The sequence below is a fragment of the Schistocerca serialis genome, chromosome 4, assembly GCF_023864345.2.
Source record: "Schistocerca serialis cubense isolate TAMUIC-IGC-003099 chromosome 4, iqSchSeri2.2, whole genome shotgun sequence".
In the NCBI taxonomy this organism is placed as follows: Eukaryota; Metazoa; Arthropoda; class Insecta; order Orthoptera; family Acrididae; genus Schistocerca; species Schistocerca serialis.
This window is the reverse complement of record NC_064641.1, coordinates 420,299,518-420,327,441: the sequence shown is the minus strand read 5'-3', so window position 1 is coordinate 420,327,441 and position 27,924 is coordinate 420,299,518. Positions and strand designations below refer to the sequence as shown.

Sequence of the window (27,924 nt, the reverse complement as noted above, 5' to 3'; positions counted from 1 at the left end):
AGACCTTATGCACTCCACCTCTTTAACGTTACACTATAGTGTGAAAACAGCCACCTGGTGTCTAAATTAGAACACAGAAGACAAACTGCCTTCAGCACAACACCAGACATTTGACAATGTTCATATATTTTGCTAACGTGGAACATTGCTTTTCCACTAAATAAAGAGAGTATATAAATACCTTTGGAATATCTTACATAGCTGAGAGCTACCACTCTACATACCCCGTACATCATGTCATCATTAATAGAGTTAACAGTTGTGGGACCATGGACACAGACTTAGATGGATCTGTGACCAAGATCTCTTGTGGTGAGTTTCGTTATTTTGGTCATATCTTCCTGAAGTATTCACACATTCATAGTTCTCAAAATTGTGCTGGTTTAATACCCAGAAATTCATTTTTCTGCGGTAATGAAGAAATCTTCACTTTTAACTTTGAATACAAGTAGTGGTGTTTTCCAGCCATGTCAGATTCCCAGTATTTTGATTTTTATGCAATAAGTCAGACCAAAAAATGACAACATTTGGAGGTATCTGTGATGGGATGCTTCAAGTAAACTGCACCTTTTTACAGTAAGCAATTATAAATATGAAAATCATCAAACATGGCAATTTATCTTCACAGATACATGAACATGCTCTGTTCAGTTTATCAACCACTCCCTACGTGGCACATGACACCAAGAATGTTTACTTCAATATGTATTCAATGTTTCATTATATTGTAAATGAGATTTGTGGTGAAAGTGTAGTCTGTTGTGTAGACGGGTGCCTAGGTTTGATTAAAATGTGCTTGGACACTACTTCTAATTACTTTTTTGCAAAATTTAAGTGCAGCATTTCCTGTTTTTTAATATTTGTGCTTACATACTATGAAAATATATAGTTTGATTTATGTGCCATATTAAAGATATCTCACAAATGTGTCATTTTTCTGTATTATTGATTTTGCAAAAGTGTTAGGAAATGTCACGACTAAAACTGTTACTGGAATAGAGTATGTTTGAAGTAGGGTGTGTTTGTTTCGTGTCACATTTAGAGCCATGTTATTTATGTGGGAAATCAACAGTCATTTTAAGATTATACACAATTCTCAGAGTTGAGGAAAAAAGTCAAACTCCAGTTTCAGCATTCAGTAACTACCGGTTACCATTAGCAATAAACTGCAGCTCTCAGTTTTACCACATTTTCACACCAGAATGGTAAAAAGGCCAAATTTTGAGACATTTTGTAAACACTGCCAATTTCACATTCTTTTACTAAGAATTAGATTTTGCTTTATTGTGTGTGCGAAATTTTCGTGTGCCTATCTATAGGATGGTACTTTTAATATGCTGTATCAGAAGGATTTGGTAGTTCAGAATGTGGTTGTAGTGTCACATGGAACTGCTTGTATGGCAGGAAAATATCAAAAAGTGAAGGCAGTTGTGAGACTGGCTGTTAATTTATGAAGTAAAGATGGTTTTATAACAGGTACATTTACCATTACTGCCTAAAACTTAGAGGGAGAGGGAGAGGGGGAGGGAGAGGGGGGGGGGAGGGAGAGAGAGAGAGGGAGAGAGAGAGAGAGAGAGAGAGAGAGGGAGAGAGAGAGAGAGAGAGAGAGAGAGAGAGAAATATTTTAATAAAAAAATTCAGACAAGATGCTACTAACTTGTTAAGTGTATTCTCTTACAAAGGGAATATTTACAATGTCATTTATAAGCAAATGTTTCAAGTGGCTCTGCTGAGACACACACAGGTTATTTCAGGTGAAAATTCACGCACATCAATAAGTGATCTTAGTAGAAATGTGTGCTTTATGCTCACTGTGTGTGTGTGTGTGTGTGTGTGTGTGTGTGTGTGTTTTGTTAAACTACATTTTATTATTGTCAAGTTCCATTTACAGCTCTTGGTCTGCTGTACCACCATTGACTTCAGTTGCACTTTGTAACTTGTGGACTTTGATGTTATCATGCTAACCAGAGGTGGTGTCAATATTTTTCCTCCTCTTGTTCACAGGCATTAAAAAAAAAACATGTGAAATTTAAGTCATTATTTGAACTTCTTGCACCCAGTCATAAATCTTTTATTTATCTTCACAAATAATAATTTGCTGAAGGAGTGGTGATAATCTTGGAAACTGTTGGAATAAGGGTAAAAATTATGTTCATGGAAGGCTTCTGATCACATACCAAATGCATCACTGTCTGGTACATTTGTGAAGGACATTAGCTCTAAATGTTCACTATAATGTATAGAGTCCTCTTATGTTAATTAATTTTTATTTTGTACTTTACTCTTTTGTTTTGTGTTATATTTTTTGAGTTTTTTCTTTCAATTGCATGATTTTTCTTTTGGTCCTACAACTCTTACGAATGTAGATGGTAATGAGGACGATCCATCTAAGTTAAGTCTGAGTGAGCGTATCCGACTATTCAATCAGAAGATAAAGGATGAGCAAACAGTGAAGCAACCTGAATTGGGCCCACGTGTTACTGTTAAACGCACAGCTCGCTTCAAGACGCAGCCTGTCACCAATGAGGAAGTGGAAATTGCTCAGAAGAAGATTTCTAACCTTGCTGCCAGCTTTGCAAAACCACCAGATCCAGATAAATTAGGTGTGGAACATTGAACTTGCTTCAACAGTTCATTTATTCATTTATATTAAAAAAAATCGATTTTTTTATTATTTTCTTGGAGGCAAGAAAGTTGCTGGTAACAACTAACAAAAAAGTTAATTATAGTTTGTAATTGCTAGACACACTTAAGAAAGTATTCAATAATTTGTTATATGAAATTAAACTAATAACTTGATTTTTCATGCCTCAGTGAATGGGGATAACACAGGTAACAACTATTTGAAACATCGTTAGATTTTGATACTGTTTTAAGACTTGGAATTCATTTATTTTGGTATGAGGCTAAGCATGTTTGAGATCGGTGTCTTTAGATAGACTTGCAACTTCAGCTGTTTTGGTTTGGCTTACATCTTCAAACAATCTAATTTCTTTGCTAATATGAACTAATTTTGTAGCCTTTTGTCTGTTATCTTTATTATGAGCATAAAATCTAACTTCATTGCTTCTGATTTCTGTTTGTTTTTTAAGTGCATGGTGATGGTAGCGTATAGTTGCTGCTGTTTCAGAAAACAGTAATTTTAAATGTAATAATTGAATATGAATGACTGATTAGTAAAGTTTGTTACTGTAGCCTCCTGCATGCTACAGTTTTAATGTTAACTGGAATTAAATGATGCAAATAAAATGTGTTTTTGGACAGTGATATTTCTCAAGGCAGGTTACTTGTCGTATAAACGAGAAAATATTTTATCAAAATTTCGAGAAATTTAACTGTTGCTCTAAAACTTATAATGCAAGTAAATAAACTTTTGACAGAAACTGATTGATTTTTGTATGTGGCACATGGCTTGTAGTGTTCACTGGAACTTTTGTACGTAAATGATTGTATCGCAGTTGTGTCTGTAAGAAAGCACATGGAGGTGAATCCAAGGCAGCAGTTCTGGGCTTTGATGTAGTAAACTGTCGTTTTTGAAAACAGTAAAAATACACAAAACATGCACATTTATTTGAAATACGTGTGTCGTAATCATAGTAAACGTGAAAGCCCACAGAGATATGATGAGAGTGAATTATGTCTGTCTTTTGGACAAATTATTAGCAAATATTGATCTGTACTTATCATATATATATATATATATATATATATATATATATATATATATATATATATATATATATATATATATATATATATATATATATATATGATATTTTTGGCTAGGAGACCCCATCTGAGGTTATTTGGCTGCCTAGTGCAAGTCTTTTCATTTGACACTGTTTCGGCAACTTTGAAGTCAATGATGAGAAAATGGTGATAAGTACAAGACCCAGTCCGTGAGTAGATAAAAACTCCAACCTGGCTGGTATTTGAGACAGGTCTGCCTACATGGCAGTGAGACACACTGACCACTCAGTTACAGAGGTGGACAATCATTTGTAGATGCATATGATAGACTACATGAATGATAACTATTTACAGCAATAACAGGTACCCTGCAGAATGCAGATATACATTATTCACAACATGTATTGTTCTCAAAATGTTAGCCTCCTTGACAAGCTACTCTATACACTTTATTACAGACCATCCAATGCCCTGCGTGTTGATACAAAGTTTCCAGTGAACTTTAACACTTGCTTTTGTATCGATCCAGTAGTCATTTCAGCCATAATCATCTTGCTTAGCTCATACATAATAAAAAGGTTTTGGTGTTGTAGGAGGTTTATCCATTCGAGCTGCTCGAGAGAAGATTTATGAACATGCTGCAAATATCTTAACAAAATCAAGTTCTGCATCTCGCCTTGGACAGCATTCTACATCTAGCAGAGATGTCTCACCCACAAGACCTCAGCTTGGTTTTCCAGAGAGTGAAACAAAACCAAGAGGTAACAGGTCTTCAGAAGCCTCATTTATTGTTTTTGGATTTTCCCTTTCATGTGTATTTTCAATGCAGCCAAATCCAATCAAGCTAAAATTTAGAAATGAAAATGGTAGACCAATTTTGAAGAAATTTGATGTACAATTTATTTCATGAAATAGTCTTTGAATACTGTGATAAGACTTTGTTAAATTAAGTTAATATCACTCATATCAGGTGATGGTATTGCTGCTCTTCCAAGTTGTCACATATAACTGAGTAAAGAAATTTTACTTTTCTGCTTTTTCCTGTGTTAGTCTCTTGAAATTAAGGTCATTAAAAACACTTGAAGTACCTTATTTAATTAATGATGCTAAAGCACACCAACTTTGACCTCTCCCAAGTAATCGCTGTTCTTTTCATCTGAAAAATTCTCTCTCCTTGGTCCGTAACTGCAACAGCTTTACCTACACGATTCAGATTGGATCCAAAAATCCTATTTGATCCATAAAAGTTATGAGAGAAGTAGAATTCTGTTCGGTATCTCTCTTTTTACACATTTGGGAAAAGAGAGAATGAGAATCAGTAAGACTCATTGTGTGACTGCGGTCAGAGATATTTCTAGAGGGAGAATAATAATCCTGAAATAAAGTCTTTGAGCTTTTCTAACAGAGTACCCAAAGTACTTATAGCAGTCATGTTGGATTATATAAATCTGATGTGATAATTCAGTAAATGAAGCAGGCAAAAAGGAATACAAACGTCTCAAAAATGAGATTGACAGGAAGTGCAAAATGGCTAAGGAGGGATGGCTAGAGGACAAATGTAAGGATGCAGAGGATTACCTCACTAGGGGTAAGATAGATACTGCCTACAGGAAAATTAAAGAGACCTTAGGAGAAAAGAGAACCACTTGTATGAATATCAAGAGCTCAGATGAAAACCCAGTTCTAAGCAAAGAAGGGAAAGCAGAAAGGTGGAAGGAGTATATAGAGGGTCTCTACAAGAGTGATGTGCTTGAGGACAATATTATGGAAATGGAAGAGCATGTATATGAAGATGAAATGGGAGATACGATACTGCGTGAAGAGTTTGATAGAGCACTGAAGGACCTGCATCAAAACAGTGCCCCGGGAGTAGACAACATTCCATCAGTACTACTGATGGCCTTGGGAGAGCCAGGCCTGACAAAACTCTACCATCTGGTGAGCAAGATGTATCAGACAGGGGAAATACCATCAGACTTCAAGACGAATATAATAATTCCAATCCCAGAGGAAGCAGGTGTTGACAGATGTGAAAATTACCGAACAATCAGTTCAATAAGTCACGGATGCAAAATACTAACGCGAATTCATTACAGACGAATGGAAAAACTGGTAGAAGCCGGCCTCGGGGAAGATCAGTTTGGATTCCGCAGAAGTATTCGAACACATGAGGCAATACTGACCCTACGACTTACCTTAGAAGCTAGATTAAGGAAACGCAAACCTACGTTTCTAGTATTTGTAGACTTAGAGAAAGCTTTTGACAATGTTGACTGGAATACTCCCTTTCAAATTCTGAAGGTGGCAGGGGTAAAATACAGGGAGCGAAAGGCTATTTACAATTTGCACAGAAACCAGATAGCAGTTATAAGAGTTGAGGGACACGAAAGGGAAGCAGTGGTTGGGAAGGGAGTGAGACAGGGTTGTAGCCTCTCCCCGATGTTATTCGATCTGTATATTGAGCAAGCAGTAAAGGAAACAAAAAAAAAAAAAAAAAAAAATTGGAGTAGGTATTAAAATCCATGGAGAAGAAATAAAAACTTTGAGGTTCGCCGATGACATTGTAATTCTGTCAGAGACAGCAAAGGACTCGGAAGAGCAGTTGAACGGAATGGACAGTGTCTTGAAAGGAGGATATAAGATGAACATCAACAAAAGCAAAACGAGGATAGTGGAGTGTAGTCGAGTTAACTCGGGTGATGAGGAGGGAATTAGATTAGGAAATGAGACACTTAAAGTAGTAAAGGAGTTTTGCTATTTGGGGAGCAAAATAACTGATGATGGTCAAAGTAGAGAGGATATAAAATGTAGACTGGCAATGACAAGGAAAGCATTTCTGAAGAAGAGAAATTTGTTAACATCGAGTATAGATTTAAGTGTCAGGAAGTCGTTTCTGAGAGTATTTGTATGGAGTGTAGCCATGTATGGAAGTGAAACATGGACGATAAATAGTTTGGACAAGAGGAGAATAGAAGCTTTCGAAATGTGGTGCTACAGAAGAATGCTGAAGATTAGATGGGTAGATCACATAACTAATGAGGAGGTATTGAATAAGATTGGGGAGAAGAGGAGTTTGTGGCACAACTTGACTAGAAGAAGGGATCGGTTGGTAGGACATGTTCTGAGGTATCAAGGGATCACCAATTTGGTATTGGAGGGCAGCGTGGAGGGTAAAAATCGTAGAGGGAGACCTAGAGATGAATACACTAAGCAGATTCAGAAGGACGTATGTTTCAGTAAGTACTGGGAGATGAAGAAGCTTGCACAGGATAGAGTAGCATGGAGAGCTGCATCAAACCAGTCTCAGGACAACAACAACAACAACAACAACAACAACATTTGTGTGATGTGGCAGTTGCAAAATGGTCGCGAGCAAATATCAAGATTTGCTTATAACAACACTCGTATGGATACTCACAACAAAATGTTATGCACAGGTCGCTTTTTCCTCACAGGGAAAAAGAGGCAATTATCATTAAAAAGAAAACTGTTAGAAAACACAATTAAATAATTATAATCCAGGTCAGCAAACTGTCTGCCATCCCATTGTGCTGGTGACTATTTTGAAGGACAGTAACACGTGCAAACATGTAACTCTTTTGTATCAGTTGTGAATAAATAGTTGTGACTATTAAGTTCCAACCCTCGTATGTACAGTATTTAACAATCGTTTCTGAGCATTGCTGGTGAATTAAATAAAAATTTAGTTTCTACAAGGTATTATATAACTTTCTTGCCAAATGCCTTTCCGAGATTGATGTCTGAAATACTCCTCTGTGATACAGACAAGGAGGAGGCTGACTCAATAATTAAATCACTGAAGACTAAGGACTCTCATTGTTATGATGGCGTGCCTAGCAGAGTATTATACTACTGCGCTGCACATGTTAGCCCTGTATTTAGCCATATTTGCAATTTTCCATTTGGGAATGGTCAGTTTCCTGAACACTTTATAAAAAGGGATAACGTAGACAATTTTAGACCAATTTCTGTGTATGTAAGGGTAATTGATCATTTTATAGTATAAGATTTGCTATCAAATGTACAGTTCGACTTCAGAAGTTGTTTAGTAACTGAAAATGCTTCATTCTCTTTTCTCTGTGAGGTACTGGGTGGGTTAAACAAAAGGTTTCAAATGCTAGGCATATTTTTTGATTTAACTATGGCATTTGATTGTGTTGATTACAAATATTGCTCCAGAAGTTGGACCATTACAGAATGTGGGGAGTAGCTCACAACTGGTTCACCTCTTACATTAGCGGCAAACAGCAAAAGGTCATTATTCACACTGTTGAGAATGGCTGTGATGTGGGGTCTGAGTGGGGTACAGACAAGTGGGGGGGGGGGGGGGGGGGTACCCCAGGGATCAGTGTTGGTACCACTCCTGTCCCTCATTTGTGTAAATGATATGCACTCTAGTATTACAGGTAACTCTCAAATATCTCTGTTTGCTGATGACACTAGCTTGGTAATAAATGATATAGTGTGCAACATTGGCTCGGTTTCAGATAGCACAGTTCATGATCTAAGTTCATGGCTTGTAGAAAATAAACTAACGCTGAATTACAGTAAGACTCAGTTTTTACAGTTTCCAACACACAATTCAATAAAACCTGATGTTTTAATTTCACAGAATGTGCATGATTAGTGAAACTGAAAGTTCAAATTTCTAGGTGTTCAGATAGTAGTAACTGTCATGGAAAGCCCATTTTTGAATCTTGTTCAAAGACTTAATGCTGCCATTTTTATTATTCGAATGGTATCTGAAGTGAGTGATAATTCGACATGAAAATTAGCCTACTTTGCTTATTTTCATTCGCTTATGTCGTATGGTATTATATTTTCGGGTAATTCTTCCCATCCTAAAAGGAAAATATATATATATATATATATATATATATATATATATATATATATATATTAAAAACAAAGATTCCATGACTTACCGAACGGGAAAGCGCTGGTAGATAGGCACAATAAAAAAAACACACAAACACACACACAAAATTTCAATCTTTCGCAACCCATGGTTGCTTCGTCAAGAAAGAGGGAAGGAGAGGGAAAGATGAAAGGATGTGGGTTTTAAGGGAGAGGGTAAGGAGTCATTCCAATCCCGGGAGCGGAAAGACTTACCTTAGGGGGGAAAAAAGGACAGGTATACACTTGCGCGCACGCACACACACACACACACACACACACACACACACACACACACACACACTCACACTCACACACACACACACACATCCATCCACACATATACAGACACAAGCAGACATGTTTAAAGGCAAAGAGTTTGGGCAGAGATGTCAGTCGAGGAGGAAGTGCAGAGGCAAAGATGATGTTGAATGACAGGTGAGGTATGAGTGGCGGCAACTTGAAATTAGCGGAGATTGAGGCCTGGTGGATAACGGAAAGAGGGGATATATTGAAGGGCAAGTTCCCATCTCCGGAGTTCGGATAGGTTGGTGTTAGTGGGAAGTATCCAGATAACCCGGACCGTGTAACACTGTGCCAAGATGTGCTGGCCGTGCACCAAGGCATGTTTAGCCACAGGGTGATCCTCATTATTGACTGTCCCTGGACTTGCGGAATGTTTGTGTATTTGTGTATAAGGAAGTCTCCCATCCTTCATCAAAGACACCAACCACTTTCTCGAATGCCTGGAATCCTTACCCAATCTGTTACCCCCGGAAACCATCCTTGTAACCACACTTCCTTATACACAAATATTCCGCATGTCCAGGGTCTCGCTGCGATGGAGCACTTCCTTTCACGCCGATCACCTGCCACCCTACCTAAAACCTCTTTCCTCATTACCTTAGCCAGCTTCATCCTGAATCACAACTTCTTCACTTTTGAAGGCCAGACATACCAACAATTAAAGGGAACAGCCATGGGTACCAGGATGGCTCCCTTGTACGCCAACCTATTCATGGGTCGCTTAGAGGAAGCCTTCTTGGTTACCCAGGCCTGCCAACCCAAAGTTCGGTACAGATTTATTGATGACATCTTCATGATCTGGACTCACAGTGGAGAAGAACTCCAGAATTTCCTCTCCAACCTCAACTCCTTTGGTTCCATCAGATTCACCTGGTCCTACTCCAAATCCCATGCCACTTTCCTTGACGTTGACCTCCACCTGTCCAATGGCCAGCTTCACACATCCGTCCACATCAAACCCACCAACAGGCAACAGTACCTCCATTATGACAGCTGCCACCCATTCCACATCAAACGGTCCCTTCCCTACAGCCTAGGTCTTCGTGGCAAATGAATCTGCTCCAGTCCGGAATCCCTGAACCATTACACCAACAACCTGATAACAGCTTTCGCATCCCACAACTACCCTCCCAACCTGGTACAGAAGCAAATAACCAGAGCCACTTCCTCATCCCCTCAAACGCAGAACCTCCCACAGAAGAACCACAAAAGTGCCCCACTCGTGACAGGATACTTTCCGGGACTGGATCAGACTCTGAATGTGGCTCTCCAGCAGGGATACGACTTCCTCAAATCCTGCCCTGAAATGAGATCCAACCTTCATGAAATCCTCCCCACTCCACCAAAAGTGTCTTTCCGCCGTCCACCTAACCTTCGTAACCTCTTAGTTCATCCCTATGAAATCCCCAAACCACCTTCCCTACCCTCTGGCTCCTACCCTCGTAACCGCCCCCGGTGTAAAACCTGTCCAATGCACCCTCCCACCACCACCTACTCCAGTCCTGTAACCCTGAAGGTGTACACGATCAAAGGCAGAGCCACGTGTGAAAGCACCCACGTGATTTACCCACTGACCTGCCTACATTGTGACGCATTCTATGTGGGAATGACCAGCAACAAACTGTCCATTCGCATGAATGGTCACAGGCAGACAGTATTTGTTGGCAATGAGGATCACCCTGTGGCTAAACATGCCTTGGTACACGGCCAGCACATCTTGGCACAGTGTTTCACCGTCCGGGTTATCTGGGTACTTCCCACTAACACCAACCTATCCGAACTCCGGAGATGGGAGCTTGCTCTTCAATATATCCTCTCTTCCCGTTATCCACCAGGCCTCAATCTCCGCTAATTTCAAGTTGCCGCCACTCATACCTCACCTGTCATTCAACAACGTCTTTGCCTCTGCACTTCCGCCTCGACTGACATTTCTGCCCAAACTCTTTGCCTTTGAATATGTCTGCTTGTGTCTGTATATGTGTGGATGGATGTGTGTGTGTGCGCGCAAGTGTATACCTGTCCTTTTTTCCCCCTAAGGTGAGTCTTTCCGCTCCCGGGATTGGAATGACTCGTTACCCTCTCCCTTAAAACCCACATCCTTTCGTCTTTCCGTCTCCTTCTTCCCTCTTTCCTGACGAAGCAACCATTGGTTGCAAAAGCTTGAATTTTGTGTGTTTGTTTGTGTGTCTGTCAACATGCCAACGCTTTCGTTTGGTAAGCCACATCATCTTTGTGTATATACATTTCTCCAGAGACATAACAAGTAGTTGTTGATAGGTTTCTTAGCAAATTGAACTGCTGTTGACCCAATTCTGTAGTTGATGCTAACGAACAAGATGGTGCTGTGGTTATCATACTAAGACTTGAATTTGGAGGATAACAATTCAAAAACCAGTTCAGCCATCCCAGTTTAGGTTTTTTATGGTTATCCTAAATTGCAAATGCCTCTATTTTTCCTTTGTAAAGGACAAGGCAGGTTTTCTTCCCCATTCTTGCCTGCTGTGAGCATATTGTACCTATTTACATTGTGTCCAATGGGGTTGATAAATGCTTGTCTTCTTTGCAGTTGCTGTCAAGTGTTAGTTTATGTTCAAATTGAGGTTTTGAGTGAGCTAGTCCAGTAAATCTACCCAACTTTTTTAAACTCATATCATGTAATAGACAAGATCATTATTTTAGTGAGGCAGAAAAGGCTCAATTGCAAACTGTTAAAATGGGTTTGCTCCAAGTATGGAAGACTTCTTAAATAGCTCTGCCTATTTTTAATAGGCAAAAATTGTGATCTGAACTCGAACAAGGAATCACACACGCAGACCATCTGGCACCTACTAGGTCCAAACATGGACATCTGAATCTTAAATCATGCCCTGACGAGTCCTTACTCGATAATACCATATTCCAGAACTGCATGTATTAATAGTGGATTGTTTGCATCCAAGCAAATTGACTTTTGTGCTCAACTGATTCTGACCAGAGAGACCTGATTATGAAAATATGGTCGTATCACCCCTGACAGGGCCCTGTAGTTGGCCTTTCTAGATAGGCTGAAATATGAGCAGTTTACAAAGATGTCTGGCAATTGGTTAAGCAGCTTATGTTACACTTTGGTGTCTCTTTACTAGAACAATGATTAGTTTTTGCTTCACATTGACATTCCTTCTATGGATCTGGACACGTGTGTCTGTAAGAGAATGAATTGTCAGCACTGCGGTGACTCATTGTGATAGAACAATAGTTATTATTATCATCATAATCATCATCATCATCATCATCTGGCTGATTTGATGCAGCTTGCCCGTGACGCCCTTTCCCGTGCCAACCTCTTCATCTCGGAGTGTACCTACACCCATTGTTATTCTTGGATATATTCCAGTTGCGGTCTTCCCGTACAGCTTTGCCTTCTACAGCTTGCTCTAGCATCATGGAAGTTATTCTTTGATGAAGTAGCACATGTTATATCATCCTCTTCCTCCTTTTTGTCAGCGTTTCCCCATGTGTTCCTTTCTTCACTGATTCTGCAGAGAACCACCTCATTTCTTATTTCACCAGTATACATAATTTTCAGCATCCTTCTATAGCACTTCATTTCAAACATTTTGATTCTCTTGTGTTCCAGTATTCTCACAGTGAATTATACAGTGTTGTGCTCCAGATATACATCCTCAGAAATTCCTTCCTCAAATTAAAGCCAATGTGTGATACTAGTGGACTTTTTTCTGACCAAAGATGCTCCCCCTGCCTGTGCTGCTCTACTTTTTACTTGCTCAGTTCATTCATTGTATGTTATGTTGCTTCCGTGGTAGCACAATCTTTTCACTTCTTCTTCATTATCCCTAATTCTGTTTTTAATTTTATCATTAATCTCATTTCTGCTTCATCTCGCCACTTTGGTCTGTCTTTGATTTACAGTTGGTCCATATTTCTTGCTCATAAGACTGCTCATTTCACTTATTATGTCCTGTAATTCTTCCTCATTTTCTCTGAAGATGGCAATGTCACAGCAAAACTAATTGTTGATATTCTTTTATGCTGATTCTTAATCTCACTGTTGAGCCTGTCTTTTATTTCTGTCATTGTTTCATCAGTTTATGGATTGAACAGCTGGAGAGAAAGGTGGCGTCAGTCTCTTACATCCTGGTCTCCCATTCTTATTGTTCTCTCGTGGTTCTTACATACATAGCATATTACCTGTCTTTCACAATAGCTTACATACCAACAAGTAACTAATGAACTAACTAACTAGCTAGCTAGCTTTGTGATCATTCTTGGATCATTTTACACGAATGAACGTATTTGCTGGGTCAAAAAATCCTACAAAGACATTTCCATTTTTCTTCAATCTTGCTTCCATTATCAAGTGCAATATATATCAGAATTGTCCCTCTGGTGCCTTTACCTTTCCTAAAGCCATGAATTGTAAAATATATTCTGTCTACCCGTGTTTAATATCCTTGTGTAATATCTAAACATCATGTTTAGTAATGTTTTGGAGTATTTGAGACACATGATGTAACTAAAATTGTACTGTTTCAGCCTTATCTTTCATGCTATTTCTTTCTTGTGTTTGGCCAAATAATGTATTTTATAACTTGAATGTATTCTCCTTTCAGGAATTTTGAAGCATTCTGATTCACAAAAGGTAGAGGCTGTATCCAGTGAAGAAGTAACTGAACAAGAGTCTGAAAATGAAGTGAAGGGGATCTTGAAAAGCTCATCTGTCGTTGGCAGAATAGTTAAAACACCAGAACCAGATAGTTCCAGACATCTGAAGAGTGTTTTAAAGAAAGATACAAGCACTGAAGAACGACCATCCTTTTCTAGCACAGAGAATCTCTCTATGACTGGAGATTATCCAAAATCGATACTAAAGCCAAAGCCCAAGGAATGGGTTGATGAGAGCTCTTCTTCATCAGAGGATAGTGGGGCAGCATCAGATTCAGATTGTGAAAGACCCACAGTTACCAGTTGTAAGAGAGGTATTGATCTAATTAGTATCCTCCATGATGTAGAGGCCCAGGCACGACAACAGAGACAGCAAGCAAGTAGGCCAAACACTGGAGAAAAGATTAAAAATATCAAGAACCTCTCACAGGAAAAAGAGAACCAAGTTTTCACATGTGAGCAGATTAGTGATTCTCAGAAGAAAGAGAACAGCCAAAAAGCTATTATGGATCAACAGTATTTAAACCAGAAATTAGTCTCCAGCACAACTGTTGAAGAGAATAGCAGATCTAATGCGATGAAGCAAATAAACACAAATAATGTGAATAGAAAGCAGGTCACCACAGAGGTGAACAGGGTGCACAAGCACTTACACAGTGACCATCGTTTGTCCCTAGACTTAAATACTTCTCAGACATCGGATGGGGAGACATCATCATCTGGAGGCCGTGAAGTGAAGCGTATCATACGGAATGAGGCTGTTGCACGTCGGCGTCAAATTGCTATCATCAGGCAGAACAGGTAGGAAAACTGTTATTGCTAGCAGCATGATTCCAGCCCTGCAGCTTTGTGGAATACCAGGTTTTGTAAATAGAAATGTATTAATAGCTCACTTAAAGTCTTTAAGTAAGACATAATTGTGCATACTAATATATGAGCTTTATGTCAGAGCACTTTGTTTCCCCGTGTACTTTGCAAGCTTTTCATTATCTTCTTGCAATAGACTTGTGTGTGTTAAGTGTTTCCCACATTTCAGCTGTTTTTTTTCTTTATTTAATTTCAAAAATAATGATGTTCACGTACTTTTGCTTTCTTAATGTGCCTTTAGCTCCTCCCTATCAGCAAAGAAATGTAGATTTTTAAGTATTTTTGTCTTTGTATATAAAGACGGGGAGTACACTGCCAATTAAACTCAAAAATTAAAAGAGGAGACAAAATTAACATTACGATAGTTGTTTATAAAAATGTTATCCAGGAGAACTGTCGGTGTAAAATGTTTTTGTTAAAAGTTGTGAGTCTGGTAGAGTGTAAATTGTAATACAGTTTGTTAAATATGTAGTACTTTGTCCCACTGTCAACATTCCATAGAACTCAAATGAGAGAAATTGTTTATTCATTAATTTCATATGTTCACTAAATAAAAGAATTGCAATAAAATTCTTCATTTGCTGTCTTCGTATTTTGGTGTTTACTGTACAGAATGATGAATATATTTGTTGCATTCTAATGATGTGTGTTTACTCAAGCACTTTTAGGTGTGAATGTGTGTTAATTAGTGAGTAAGGTCTGTGTAGTATGTCAGTGCTACTGAGTTTCTGTTTTGTAGTGTACTTGCATGTGCAGCAGAACAGAAGCTCAGACAAGCCACAGAAATGGGGTGGGTTAATCCATACGTAATTGTGAAGATTTTGATGTTCTAGATATTAATTAGGAAGTTCAGACTTGGAACTTGGAGACAAGTCAAAGATTTTTTGAATACATCATCCAGTTCCAGCTAACTGCATGTAGACAGAAGCTACATAAGAATATTCAGCCAGTGAAGTGGAACTCACTTTTCACTTTGAATGCATCTGGTATTTTCCTTTTTAAACTTGTTGTTTGTGTAGCTGATGTGTAAGTGACTGTGATAAGTGTATGTGAAGTGTTGCACTATTTGGTTATGTTTGTATTGCTTACTATCAAGTTCCTTGATGCCAGTATTAGTGTACTCTATCAGTGCAATGTTCTGCCAGAAGCTCAGTTTTGTAGTTCACTATTTTGCTTACCTTATAGTTCCATCCAAAGTTCCTTCCAGGTAAGTTTACAGTGATGGTGTTAATTAATTCTAGTGCCGTCAGTGATTTTTACATGGCATGTTACATTACCATAAGCTGAACACTGAATCAAAGACTTCTGGTCCTCTAACATCCCTCTCCCCCTGCCCCTTCTCTCTCTCTCTCTCTCTCTCTCTCTCTCTCTCTCTCTCTCTCTCTCTCTCTCTCACACACACACACACACACACACACACACACACACACTGACACTGTTCTTCCCTTTGGAAATTGTCTATTTGTATGAAAAGAGAAAGGTTGGTCCTTGATTCAGATTTCAAATGTATACTAGGGATGGGAAAAACCCAATACCAGTATTTTAGTTCTGACTAACCACAATTTTTCGGTATTTATTTGGTCTTGGTTATAACAAGTGTTACTAATAACCAGGTAAAGAAACCAAAATATCAATTCGCCACAGCAGCAGTGCTAAAATTTTTGGTTTTTAAATAACTCTTTTTTTTAAAAAGCGAGTAATTTTTTTTCTTAAAATTTCCATTGCTTTGAAATATTGCATTGTTATAGAAAATTGGAGAAGTGATCAGTTCCATTTTAATAATAATGCTGATAAACAAGAGCAGCCAACAAGACATAGGAATTGATACAGCATTGCTGAGATAATAAGGTACCTATTACTATGTGTCATGTCAGATGGTATGTGTGCGCCTGCAGTGGGCAAGAATTACTCCACCTGGTCTGTATGGTAGTTTCTTGTTTTCATTGTCTGACATCACTTGTATTACAGAGTGGACCATCCATAATCTGGAAGTGTTTTACGAAGTGCAGCATCAGAGATCTAGAATGCCCCATTGGCTTTAAAAGATTAACAATGGAAGGAGGCACAACAGAATAGTAACATCATATAATGAGACAACTTGGAACTTAACAATTCATTTGTAGTTTGCAATAAAAATAGAAAGTAGCTGCCTGTGCCTGTACCAGGATAATATACGTTTATCTGCTTGTAGCCCTTGAAAACAGCTCTTCAGCCTCAGTTGTCACCCTTTAGGACCGACTAGTCATAATGCTGAAATAGCAGTATGATTCTCGATTACAGTGTGATTTTTTTAGCCGGGTTTAAAAAAATTATAATCAAAAGCAGAGTACTAGTGGTCTTTATGGCAATTTTTTGTTTTATTTGCCTATTTAATTTAATATTCTGATTCTGTGTATTTTGAAACTTAAGGAGGCAAAATTTTTAATCTTTGTTAGATTGCTATGTTTATTACAGGAAATAGTAGGGATAAGAAGAGGAAAATCGATCATTTCAGAAACTGGTTATTTTAAGCAGTTTTAACAGTCAGGTTGAACTGGTATCAGTGGGGGGGGGGGGGGTGAGAAACCCATTGGTGAGACCCATCCTACTCTCCACTTGTAAGAAGTGTGTCCAAATATTGCAGGCATCACAACAGTGTGCAGCTAATCTTCATGTAGCAGGTCAGAATTTGTGTCTCCTTGTTGCGCTGATGACAGATATCTTCATCCAGCAGCATACTATGCCTCTGTCCAGTGTCCATTGACATTCTGTAAATGCCTCTGAATATTCGTGATGGTCTGTTTTCTGCCAAAAGAAATTAAATAACTGCTCTTTGCTTGGAATGTACCTCAGATGCAGATGCCATTTTGAAGACTAGTATAATGCTGCTATCTCCCGTAATTACTGGAAGAATGAAATGAGTGCTTAAAGAGGTCACAAACGAAATTATTATTGTTTTCAACCAAAATTTAAAAAAAAGTGTTACATTACTTGTTCAACGCCTCTCGTATTGTATTAAATAGTCGACTGCAGTTTAATTTTTTCTCTCTGTTCTTATTGTTGCTTTCCACAACATTACATCTGTAAATGCTACAAATTATAAAGCCTTTTTAAATACCTATTCAATTATCATAGCTTCCTGTGGCAGTATATTATTTATCCTTTCCAAAGTTTTTGAGACGCTATTTCCAGCAGGCAGCCCTTCTTGTTAGGTTTCAGAATTCCAGTCCAGCAGGTTTGATTTGTAAGGGTTTGGTCACTAACGTCTGTATCTTTTCCTCCATTGTACATGTAAATTCCATACACCAGGTCATGTGATTGAGCTACAACATATAAATTTATTCTGTATTTATGAATGAACTGTTTCAGTCCCGACCAGCCACTCTAGCAGGTCATGCTCCTGTCTGTGGAGAGTTCATGAAGAACCCTGGATGGAACAAGTGACACTGGCAGCTGGTAATTGTTAGCGTCCTACAGTGTGTGATGTTGCCACAAAAAGCTGCCAGCGGCTCACGTATTGTTAAAGCATAGCCACCAAAAGTGCGGACTTCACAATTAATGGAGAGTTTTTTACTCACACCTAGCAGCTAACTGCTGTCACATCTCATGTGACCCACTGTAAACAAATTGAGCTTCAAAACTTTCCATGCCTGCCTACATAATGTGACTTTCAATCTGATAAAATGTCCATTACAACCATCTGTTGTAGAGCATTGTTCTGTTCAGATTGTGTATCTTCCAGTTATAATCAGCATGCCACTTCCGAACAGAATATTTCTATACAATCACAGGAGCAGAGTAGTAGTGTAAGTAAAGCTTCCTGTACTCATTGTATGGTAGTGTTATAAAATGGGGAAAAAGTCCATGATCTAGTTACACACACAAACAAAACAATGAAAGATCTAAGAATTAAGCCTTAAGCTGACATAAAGTGATGAACTGCTGTCTCGAGTATTTATGCGTTAAAGAGGTGTAAGAAGTGCGTACTGTGTCTTGTTGTAAAAAGTGTTTTCTCCTTAGCGAGACAGAATTATGAAATATATGCATCTCAAATCTATACTGGAGATGTCTCACACCTTTTCTCTTTCAAAATATTTGGAAAATATGATATGAATCCCAAAAACCTCTTAGCATCCTTTCCCAACTGATGCTAATATTTTGGCCTTCTCAGGGTTTGTTCTCTAAGTCTACTGCACAGCCTTCATTGCTTCTTAACCTGAGACGATTGGTTAAACATTGTCTGAGATCAATCTTGAACATATGTAGAAACTGCTGGGAAAAGGTTACACTTTCCTGTACTAGGTTAGCATGTGGCACCAATTCTTCTGGCACTTAAATTATGTACAAATGACATTTTAGACATGAAATAGTGCTGCCACACAATGTTTGTGATTGTTGCAATCTTGAGAATCTTTGATTGAGAGTCATCCATCACATGTCACTTATTTTATTCACCAAACGTTGGAAAAAAAAGGAAAGAATTTCAGCAATATAAATGAGGGTAGATTGCTACTCACTGCATAAGAGGTGGCACTAAGTGGCAGACAGCCATGTTTACGGCCCAGACAAAGTCCTTCATCTCCGCTACTGTAGCCCCACAGTAGTGGGAAGATATCTCAGCTGGGATGAGTAGTAAAATTTAGGAGGAGGATAACAAGAAGAAGAGACACATGAGTGAATGCAGTGAGGAATGGGGGAGGGATAGCAGGATAGAGGTGGGGGATGTTGATGTAGTGCTGTCTGTGAGAGAGTGTAAAAATGGCAGATACAGGGATGGTGGGTGGTGGGCTGTTGTGTGCAGATTGTTGGAGACATGTGTGAGGCTAAAGTGGGAGCAGGGAAGAGTGTAGAGTCTTGTACAGGATGGGGACTAGCCAAGGTTGGGGATGGTGTTTACAGGAATGAAGGATGTGTTGCAGGGAGAGTTCCCACTGGTTGTAATGTTGGTAGTGAAAACCTATATGCCCTTGCTGTGAAGCAGGCATTGAAGTTGAGCACACTGTTTTGAACAGCAACTGGGTGGTTCAGCTGTTTTTAGGACACAGTTTGGCAGTTGCAGACTGCAAGTTAGTGGTCATGTGTACATAGAATGCCACACAGTAATTGCAGCTAAATTGGTAAATTACATGGTCACTTTCTGTACTGTTTAGAACAATATTTTCTTTCCATGAAATACAGTAATGACAGATCATTTAAAACATCTAAATACATTGGTATTATGTCCCCCATGAAATTTATATTCACTGTGTATCAGAGGCTGCACTGAATTCTGAAAGCAAAAACTGAATACACCTGTAACTTTGAGGACATTGATTGTGACATAGACTTAGAAGTGTGATTAAAATAAATACATGTTTATGTTGTATTTCATATTTATTCATTATTTTATAAAATTAAAGAATTTCAGTTACAAGAAACAGTTTTCGGTCAATAAATGTTAACTTGACATAACAAAGGATGCATAGTGTAGGTGGTTTCGAAATGGAGAGGAGAAGTTGTTTGTCTTGTAGGAAGGGTGCAAACAATTAAGGATATGACTTCAGAAGACTTTTATTTCAGAATAGATCAACTCTCACTCGGACTCTCACATTATGACAGTCTGTTAGTCCATGCCAGCAACTCCCAGTTTACCTTTCACTATCAGTTATGAGTTCTCTGCTTAGTCCGACAATACACAATCAAATACTCTAACCACAATAGGAGATAAGTGTGAGACAGCATTCGTTCCTATCTATTTTCTGACACATGGAAAATGTTAGTTATCACTTATTGCTGCCCACTCAGTTGGAAACATTAATTCACACTAGGAGACAAATGTAAGACAGCCCTTTTTCCTCTGTATATTCCGACACACAGAAAACATTATTACTCATTGTTACTACTAGAGATACAGCTCATTCTTCATTAACAAGCAGAAATCTCGAGACGATAACTGTTCCCGGATACCCATCGGAAGCTCAGTTGCCTTCCCTTGAATGTGTACTGTGTCTCCGTAGCCTTTACTACAGCAGTATCAAAGCGTCACTCTGTAGTGACTCAGAGACTTAGCTGTAGTACTGCTTCTTTTGCTTCTCAGTTCCTACTCCGACTGTGACTGACTTGGTCTCGTGCACTAGTTCCTTATATACTGATTTTACAGGCGTTTCGGGACGAGTTTCCCTAGCAGTGTTGCTTTCCCATAAAGCTACTTAATGTCTTCCTAATTTCTGCAGAAATTCCAATCTCAATTGAAATGATTGTGAAATGCGGCAGTCTTAACGTTTGCACGTTTGCCTCAGCTTCTGACTGCTGCTGTAGCTATTGCATACAGACATAATACTGTCTGGCAGTGACCGTGGCTCTGTATGAACCACTTTTGCCTCTGTATGGAGAGACTATTATGTTTACTTCACTTCTTACTGGCCTGGCGTCATGTACATTGTGCCTTCCAAGCACTGAAACTGTGCGTTACATTAACGTCACTAACTAATAAAGTTTCTACATCTACATCTACATCTACATTTATACTCCGCAAGCCACCCAACGGTGTGTGGCGGAGGGCACTTTACATGCCACTGTCATTACCTCCCTTTCCTGTTCCACTCGCGTATGGTTCGCGGGAAGAACGACTGTCTGAAAGCCTCTGTGCGCACTCTAATCTCTCTAATTTTACATTCGTGATCTCCTCGGGAGGTATAAGTAGGGGTAAGCAATATATTCGATACCTCATCCAGAAACGCACCCTCTCGAAACCTGGCGAGCAAGCTACACCGCGATGCAGAGCGCCTCTCTTGCAGAGTCTGCCACTTGAGTTTATTAAACATCTCCGTAACGCTATCACGGTTACCAAATAACCCTGTGACGAAACGCGCCGCTCTTCTTTGGATCTTCTCTATCTCCTCCGTCAGACCGATCTGGTACGGATCCCACACTGATGAGCAATACTCAAGTATAGGTCGAACGAGTGTTTTGTAAGCCACCTCCTTTGTTGACGGACTACATTTTCTAAGCACTCTCCCAATGAATCTCAACCTGGTACCCGCCTTACCAACAATTAATTTTATATGATCATTCCACTTCAAATCGTTCCGCACGCATACTCCCAGATATTTTAAAGAAGTAACTGCTAGCAGTGTTTGTTCTGCTGTCATATAATCATACAACAAAGGATCCTTCTTTCTATGTATTTGCAATACATTACATTTGTCTATGTTAAGGGTCAGTTCTTTTCATAGCATCAATGACTCTTCTAACTTTAATAACATTTGATGGCCATAACACCTGCTACAGTGGTAAAATTTGGCAGCCATGACAGTAGTACAGAAGAAATCGGCCGTGTCTTTCCAAAGGAACTGTCTTAATAGTTCACCAAGATGGATATATTGGCTAGACATGAATTTTAATCAATTTGAATTTACCTCACTCAGTTCCCAAGTGAGCTAGTGCTCCATTTCCAATTAGGCCTACCTATATGTTAATAGGATGTTTCTTTCTATTTTTCTTAAACTAGAATTTACAGAATGGAAGTTGTTTCATCCCGAAGACGTTTTAATGGCAGGAAGCATGCCAATGATTCAAACAAGAGAATGAGAGTGCAGTTACTGTTATTTTGCTGTAATTTGGTGTTCTTAATTTTGACGTTTCCATATGGCTGTGCTCTACGTTTGAGGTGTCAATCCTGTGACCTGGCTGCACAGTACAGACAGCCTTGACGTGCTATCTGAGGGCTCGGTCTAATGATGTTATGTGTAAACTGTCAGACATGTAAACGCAGCTCAAAGAAGACTGTAACATATAAGGTGCTGGTGCTGTCCCGTTGTTTTTTCCAGCAAAAAGCACGTGCCAGACCATCTAACACTTCCAAGAAAAAGTGATTGATCCTACTGTGAAAGATAACACATATTTGAGTGTCGTCTGATACTAAACGGATCTTCAATCAAAGCTCTGTGCAGGGAAGGAGCAAACGGCCCAGTTTTCAGGTTTTATGTGATGAGAGGAACGACGTTGTTCGACTGTGAACTCAGATAGGATAGATTTGGGCAGCAAGTGACAAAACTACTAAAATTTTATTTGACGTGACGCCACAGGAAGATGCTAAACAGGTGCGCTGAAAAAGCATAAACAACCTTTGCTGCTTCGGTTTAAGTTCAGATTTCGTCTAATGGCTTTGAACGGCCTCTAGTCGTTCTACTCTGTACACAAGAGGAAAAAGCGCGGTCGCGCTGCGGTTACAAAGGGACGCAGTCCACGTTTAGTGTGGATACAGCCCCACATGTCCTTATGGATGAGTTGAAACTTCCGGGGGGTTGTCAGCAGTGTCGAAGATTTTTGTCGCTTCTGAGCGGCGTTGTGTCCTATAAGAAAACCGAGTGATTTCGACACTGGGCGTCGTGATTATGAACATCGCAAAGGCGTCCAAAGAAGGGGTGAAATATGGGTAAGAGACGGGTTTGACGACCTTGTCATCGTGTGGACACGTCCAGGGGGTTTGACGACCTTGTCATCGTGTGGACACGTCCACGGTGCCGTTGGGCAGAACTGTGTTGACTAATGACACACCATTAACGTACCTTACACCTCAGATGAACTTCAGAACTGTGGCCTTTTTTCGTATGTGTCGACAGCTTGCTGCATTAAGCATCGCCGAGCCCAAGGGCGCCATACTTTTGAACAATTACGTGCAGACCCAAACTTCCATATGGCCTCGTTCCCGCGTCACAACCTGTACTGCTAAACACATTATGTAATTCCCGTACAGCGGAGGACATTTAATTGAAATTCGCTGTCCGATATCGGCGGATAAATACGATATTGCATTGTCTGTTCTTGAGGATGACGATGAACGTTCTTCTTAAGAACATAGGCACAGCAATAACGCAATAAAAGAGTTTCGGAATGGCTTTTTATAAAATTATACGTTCTTGTTACAGCAAATGGAAACGTCATATTCGGTAATGAAAATAGTGTGTGGTTCAGTCTTTTTAACTAATGGTTGCACGCTACGGAGAGCATTACTCTCAAAATTTTGAGTGCTCACATTCGAAAGGAATGAAGGAAGATTAATGTTTAACATCGCGTTAACGACTGCATCACTACAAACTGAGTACAAACTCACTCTGGAACAGGAAACAGGGAGTGTCTGTTTCAAAGGAATCACCCCGGCATTTTCAGTAAGTGATTTTGAGGAATTATGTAAAATCTTAGTGTGGTTAGCCAGAGGCGATTTGAACCTCCGCCCTCCAGAACGAGTATACAGTGCCTTAAGCACTGCGCCACCTCGCATGATCCCCAAGTAACAAGACGCGTCAGATATACACAGATGAGCCAAAACTTTCACCACCTACTTGAGTGTGTCGTAGTTCACATTTGGAAGCCGGTACAGGAAGTGAATCTGCGTGGCACGATAGCACGATTCTTGTCTCGGGACGACCTGCTGGAAGATGCCATCCCTGTGCCCAGGTGAATGTCCCCCGCAGTAGGACTGCTAATATTTTTAGAAATGTCGAGAATCCAGTATCTCGTTATTTAAATAACTGTCATTACCGAGCCTCGATATATCAGTAAAAGATGTTGGTATATCGAAGGAAGAAATATCGATATAGCGAGGAAAAATATATAGACATATCTGCCTATAAAAATATCTGTTGCATATTGTAAATATACTATCGGTTTTAGAGTTGTATATTTAAGTATTGAGTTGTTGGATATTACGTGCATCAACAAGCTAGCAGCCTGCCCATCTCCCTTAGAGCTAGATTTGAAAGAAAAACATTTAATTTGTAAGTTAATAATTGGACTTTGTGCAATACTTTTTTGGTCAACTATTGTGTTTTTAATTGACAACTGTACACATGGTGCATTGTCAAGCAAAACTTCACTCCAGTTAACCTCAGACATATAATTTTCGTAATTTGTCATTGGCCACGTGTCAAAATAAACATTTTTTTCACGCTGATCTAGGAAAATTGCATAGTGAAGATGTTGCAATTTCTATTGGTAGCGCCGATTACTTAGCATTTCCGCCTCATACGTGTCCACCCACACAAAGGCATGTCTTATCATTTAGATTTTTGTTCATTATTTTCAGTAATTGTTTTTGATGAATGCCGATGCGAAGAAATAGCAAAGTAGTTGCGTTAAAATTGTTTTTTCATCGCAACTTGCGTGCAATTTCTTCACTTCGGAAATCTTGCTATTTATTTCAGCCCCCCCCAAAAGAGCGATCGGACTACTACTTTTGTGCCACACATACTTGCTTCTCACAGTTCAAATGGCTCTGAGCACTATGGGACTTAACTACTGAGGTCATCAGTCCCCTAGAACTTAGAACTATTTAAACCTAACTAACCTGAGGACATCACACACATCCATGCCCGAGGCAGGATTCGAACCTGCGACCGTAGCGGTCACGCGGTTCCAAACTGACGCGCTTAGAACCGCACGGCCACACCGGCCGGCTGCTTCTCACAGTCAGAGAGAGAGATTCGACGTGATGAAAGCTCAAAAAATAAACTCCTTCACAGAGTGAAAGAAAACTACGTTCTACTACAATTTCAGATAATTACCGAAAATTAATAAAGTTATAATATAAAATAAAAATATCGTGGCTCTATGTTGTCATTTTGATATCGATATATCGGAGAAGAAGATATCGGCGATATGTATATCGATGTTTCCGTTGGTAATAACCGACATTATACCAACAGCCCTACTCCACGGCATAATACTGCCGCACCAGGCTGCGTCCGGGGCGTGATGCATGTTTCGAACAGACGTTTGCTTCGAAGATGGCGTATCCGACACAGCCATCGACCTAGTGTAGTACGAAACGTGATTCATCCGATCCGGCGACACGCTTCCATTGACCCACGCACGGTCCAATCCCGTGTCCACTGCAGTCGTAACTGGATGATATTTTGTTAACATGGGAAGACGTAGGGATAGTCTGTGAGGAGTACCATCTTCAGTAATGTGTGCTGGACGGTGTGCTCTGAAATACTTGCGCCTGCGCTAGTATTGTAAGAGAGTAGGCTGAAAAGTAATGTACACGTGCTTGTAAAACGTGACCTAAATGACCTCGAGAAACGGGGCAGGTGGCACGTGGAAAACTTCCCCCTGTGTACGCATGCGCATTTTGAATACGTTGCATTCATCCAGTGTATTTGACGTAGGAGTGGCGAAAGTACAGAGATGTATTCTTATGCTATGTCAACGCGAGTTAAATAGCATGTTGTTATCGAATTTTTAACTACGGAAAAAGTGACTCCTAGAAAGAGTCATGGTTTTTTAAAGGCTGTTTATGGTAGCGATGATATAGATAGCTCTTCTGCAAATCGATGGGTAGTAAAATTTCATGGAAAAGCCATAATTGTTGATGAAACAAGCAGCGGACGTTCGATCACTGCCACAGACGATAAACTTCACTAACTTGTCGAAGATTTGATTCAGAATGACAGGCGAATCACTCAAGTGTATCGCAAACCATATTGGAATGTCCAAGGACCGTGGCGGCTCCATTATTGAAAAATTAGGATACCGTAAAATCTGTATACGATGGGTACCACGCCTTCTAACAGACAAGAACAAACAGCGTCTTTATGAATGCTGCGAGCAACTTTTGCAGCTCTGCCATGACGAAGGCGACGACTTCCTTTTGAATATTGTGACGGGGGCAAGTCGTGGCTTCATAATTAGGACCCAGAAGAGAAAAAATAGCGTTGAATATCGACATCGGTCTCCTCGTCAGGCGTTAAAGTTCAAAACACAACCATCCGCAAAAAAATCTTTTGACTGTGTTTATGTGTGATTATCTGGTACAACGGGCAACGGTAAGTTATTCTCAGTACACATAGACTCCAAAGCACCTCCGACGTAGAGTTTGTCGTGTTAGAGGTAACCTAGCGCCAGTAATCATACAGCGTGTGACTACCTTCGTACTTTGTCGTCAGATCTCCACCTAACCTGTTTAACAGACCAGAAAAGCCACCGATCTCCACTCCGTGTGATGAGACGCGGATGTCCAACACCTTGTCGCCTACTCCTGGTTTCAGCGTCTTTCAACAATTTTCCATAACTACACACAACACTATCACCGACGTGCATCAGTGTATTTCTTCAATTGCGACCCGTATCTTCACTAGAATTATTCTTCATTCGTCTTTGCTCTCTTTATGTACTTTTTTCATTGCGCCGTTTGCCCGCAACGCCAGGCGCAGTAGGCTGTGGTCATGATGATTTGGTCATCAGTTTTTGTCGTGAACAGCAGCGGTCCTATCACACTACCTTGTGGTAAGCTGGACGTTACCTTTACGTCTGGTGATGTCTCCCTATAAACAACGATGTGCCGACTTCAGTGCAGTAGCATATCTGTTCGGATATCGTAATCGAGAAACGCGGCAACAATGCGAGATCTGTTTTCTGCTTCAAGATGGCGTGAACGAACAGAGCATGTAGGGCTTCACACGATCGATGCTAGCGAAATTCGTGGATTCCTGCACAGGTGGTGTTTAGTCTCCAGGGAAGGCATAATATTAGATCACATAATAGGTATAAAGACGGACATCAGTGAGACGGATCCATAGTTCTCAGTAAGGGCGCCCTTGCCCAGGGGGTCAGCGGGGCGCCCTTCATCCTAGCTCCAGGAGAAAGGGAAAAAAATATAGCTACGCAGTTTTTTTCTTTCAAGAAAATTATTTAAAAGTCGTTGTTACGTAGGTTTTTAACAGTCGCAACCAGAACTTTTTAGTGGTCTTTCCAAAAATTGAAAATACTGTACGACCTGACTTAGCGGTCGTCGTTTCCCCCCACACCTCACAGTCTTTTCCTGCGATGTGCTTATCTTTTCTTAACTGCATGTTACTGCAACCAGTATTCTCGATAGTCTGATTTACATGTTGTGATATCTGTCTGCCTCTACAATACTCTCTCTCCATCGCTTTTTCCATTGCCAATATAATTATACCAGAATTCCTTAGTGATATTTCAGTGGCGTATCTCTTCTTTGCGTAGACTCCTCGTGTATCTATTCTTTATAGTGTGTCTAAATTCCGTTTTTATCATCTGCCTGTTTAATTTTCAATTCTCTTCTGTAACGCTACACATTTTGAATGCTTCCTGTTTCATCATATCTAGTTTTGTCAAGTTACTGTGATTTTTCTTAATAGTTACCAGAATCTTTCCACTCCTCCCCCCCCCCCTCCCCCATAGTTGTGTTTCATGTTTAATAAGTTGTTGTTCGGTTTTCATTGTCTCGGTTTCATTTTCCTCATTGCACTAGTTTTCTTTACTTAAGATCGCAGTGATACTCATTTTATGACATTCTTCCGTACGTGATGAAAAGTCCTCGGCTTTCTAGCCGGAATACCACGAAGTCTGGGGAAATTCTCCTCGAAACGTCATGGTATTTCAGTAATGTCACAAGGAGGGAGACCTAAGAGCTTATACGCCGAGGAAAACTGCATTGACATCTTTTACCTAAGTTTTACCATTCTTCAAAAAATTTTTTTTCAAATTCTTTATTACTTG

At 39.7% G+C, this 27,924-nt stretch overlaps 1 protein-coding gene across 1 annotated transcript in view; it reads left to right on the top strand.

Annotated features, from left to right (window-relative positions):
• Nucleotides 1–27,924, top strand: part of LOC126475002 (supervillin) — a 579,202-nt gene that overhangs the window by 200,781 nt on the left and 350,497 nt on the right. Inside the window, exons 8-10 of the mRNA XM_050102541.1 lie at nucleotides 2,367–2,603; nucleotides 4,284–4,451; nucleotides 13,524–14,376. Of these exons, the coding sequence (XP_049958498.1) occupies nucleotides 2,367–2,603; nucleotides 4,284–4,451; nucleotides 13,524–14,376 (1,258 nt within the window). The remainder of the gene's footprint in view (nucleotides 1–2,366; nucleotides 2,604–4,283; nucleotides 4,452–13,523; nucleotides 14,377–27,924) is intronic.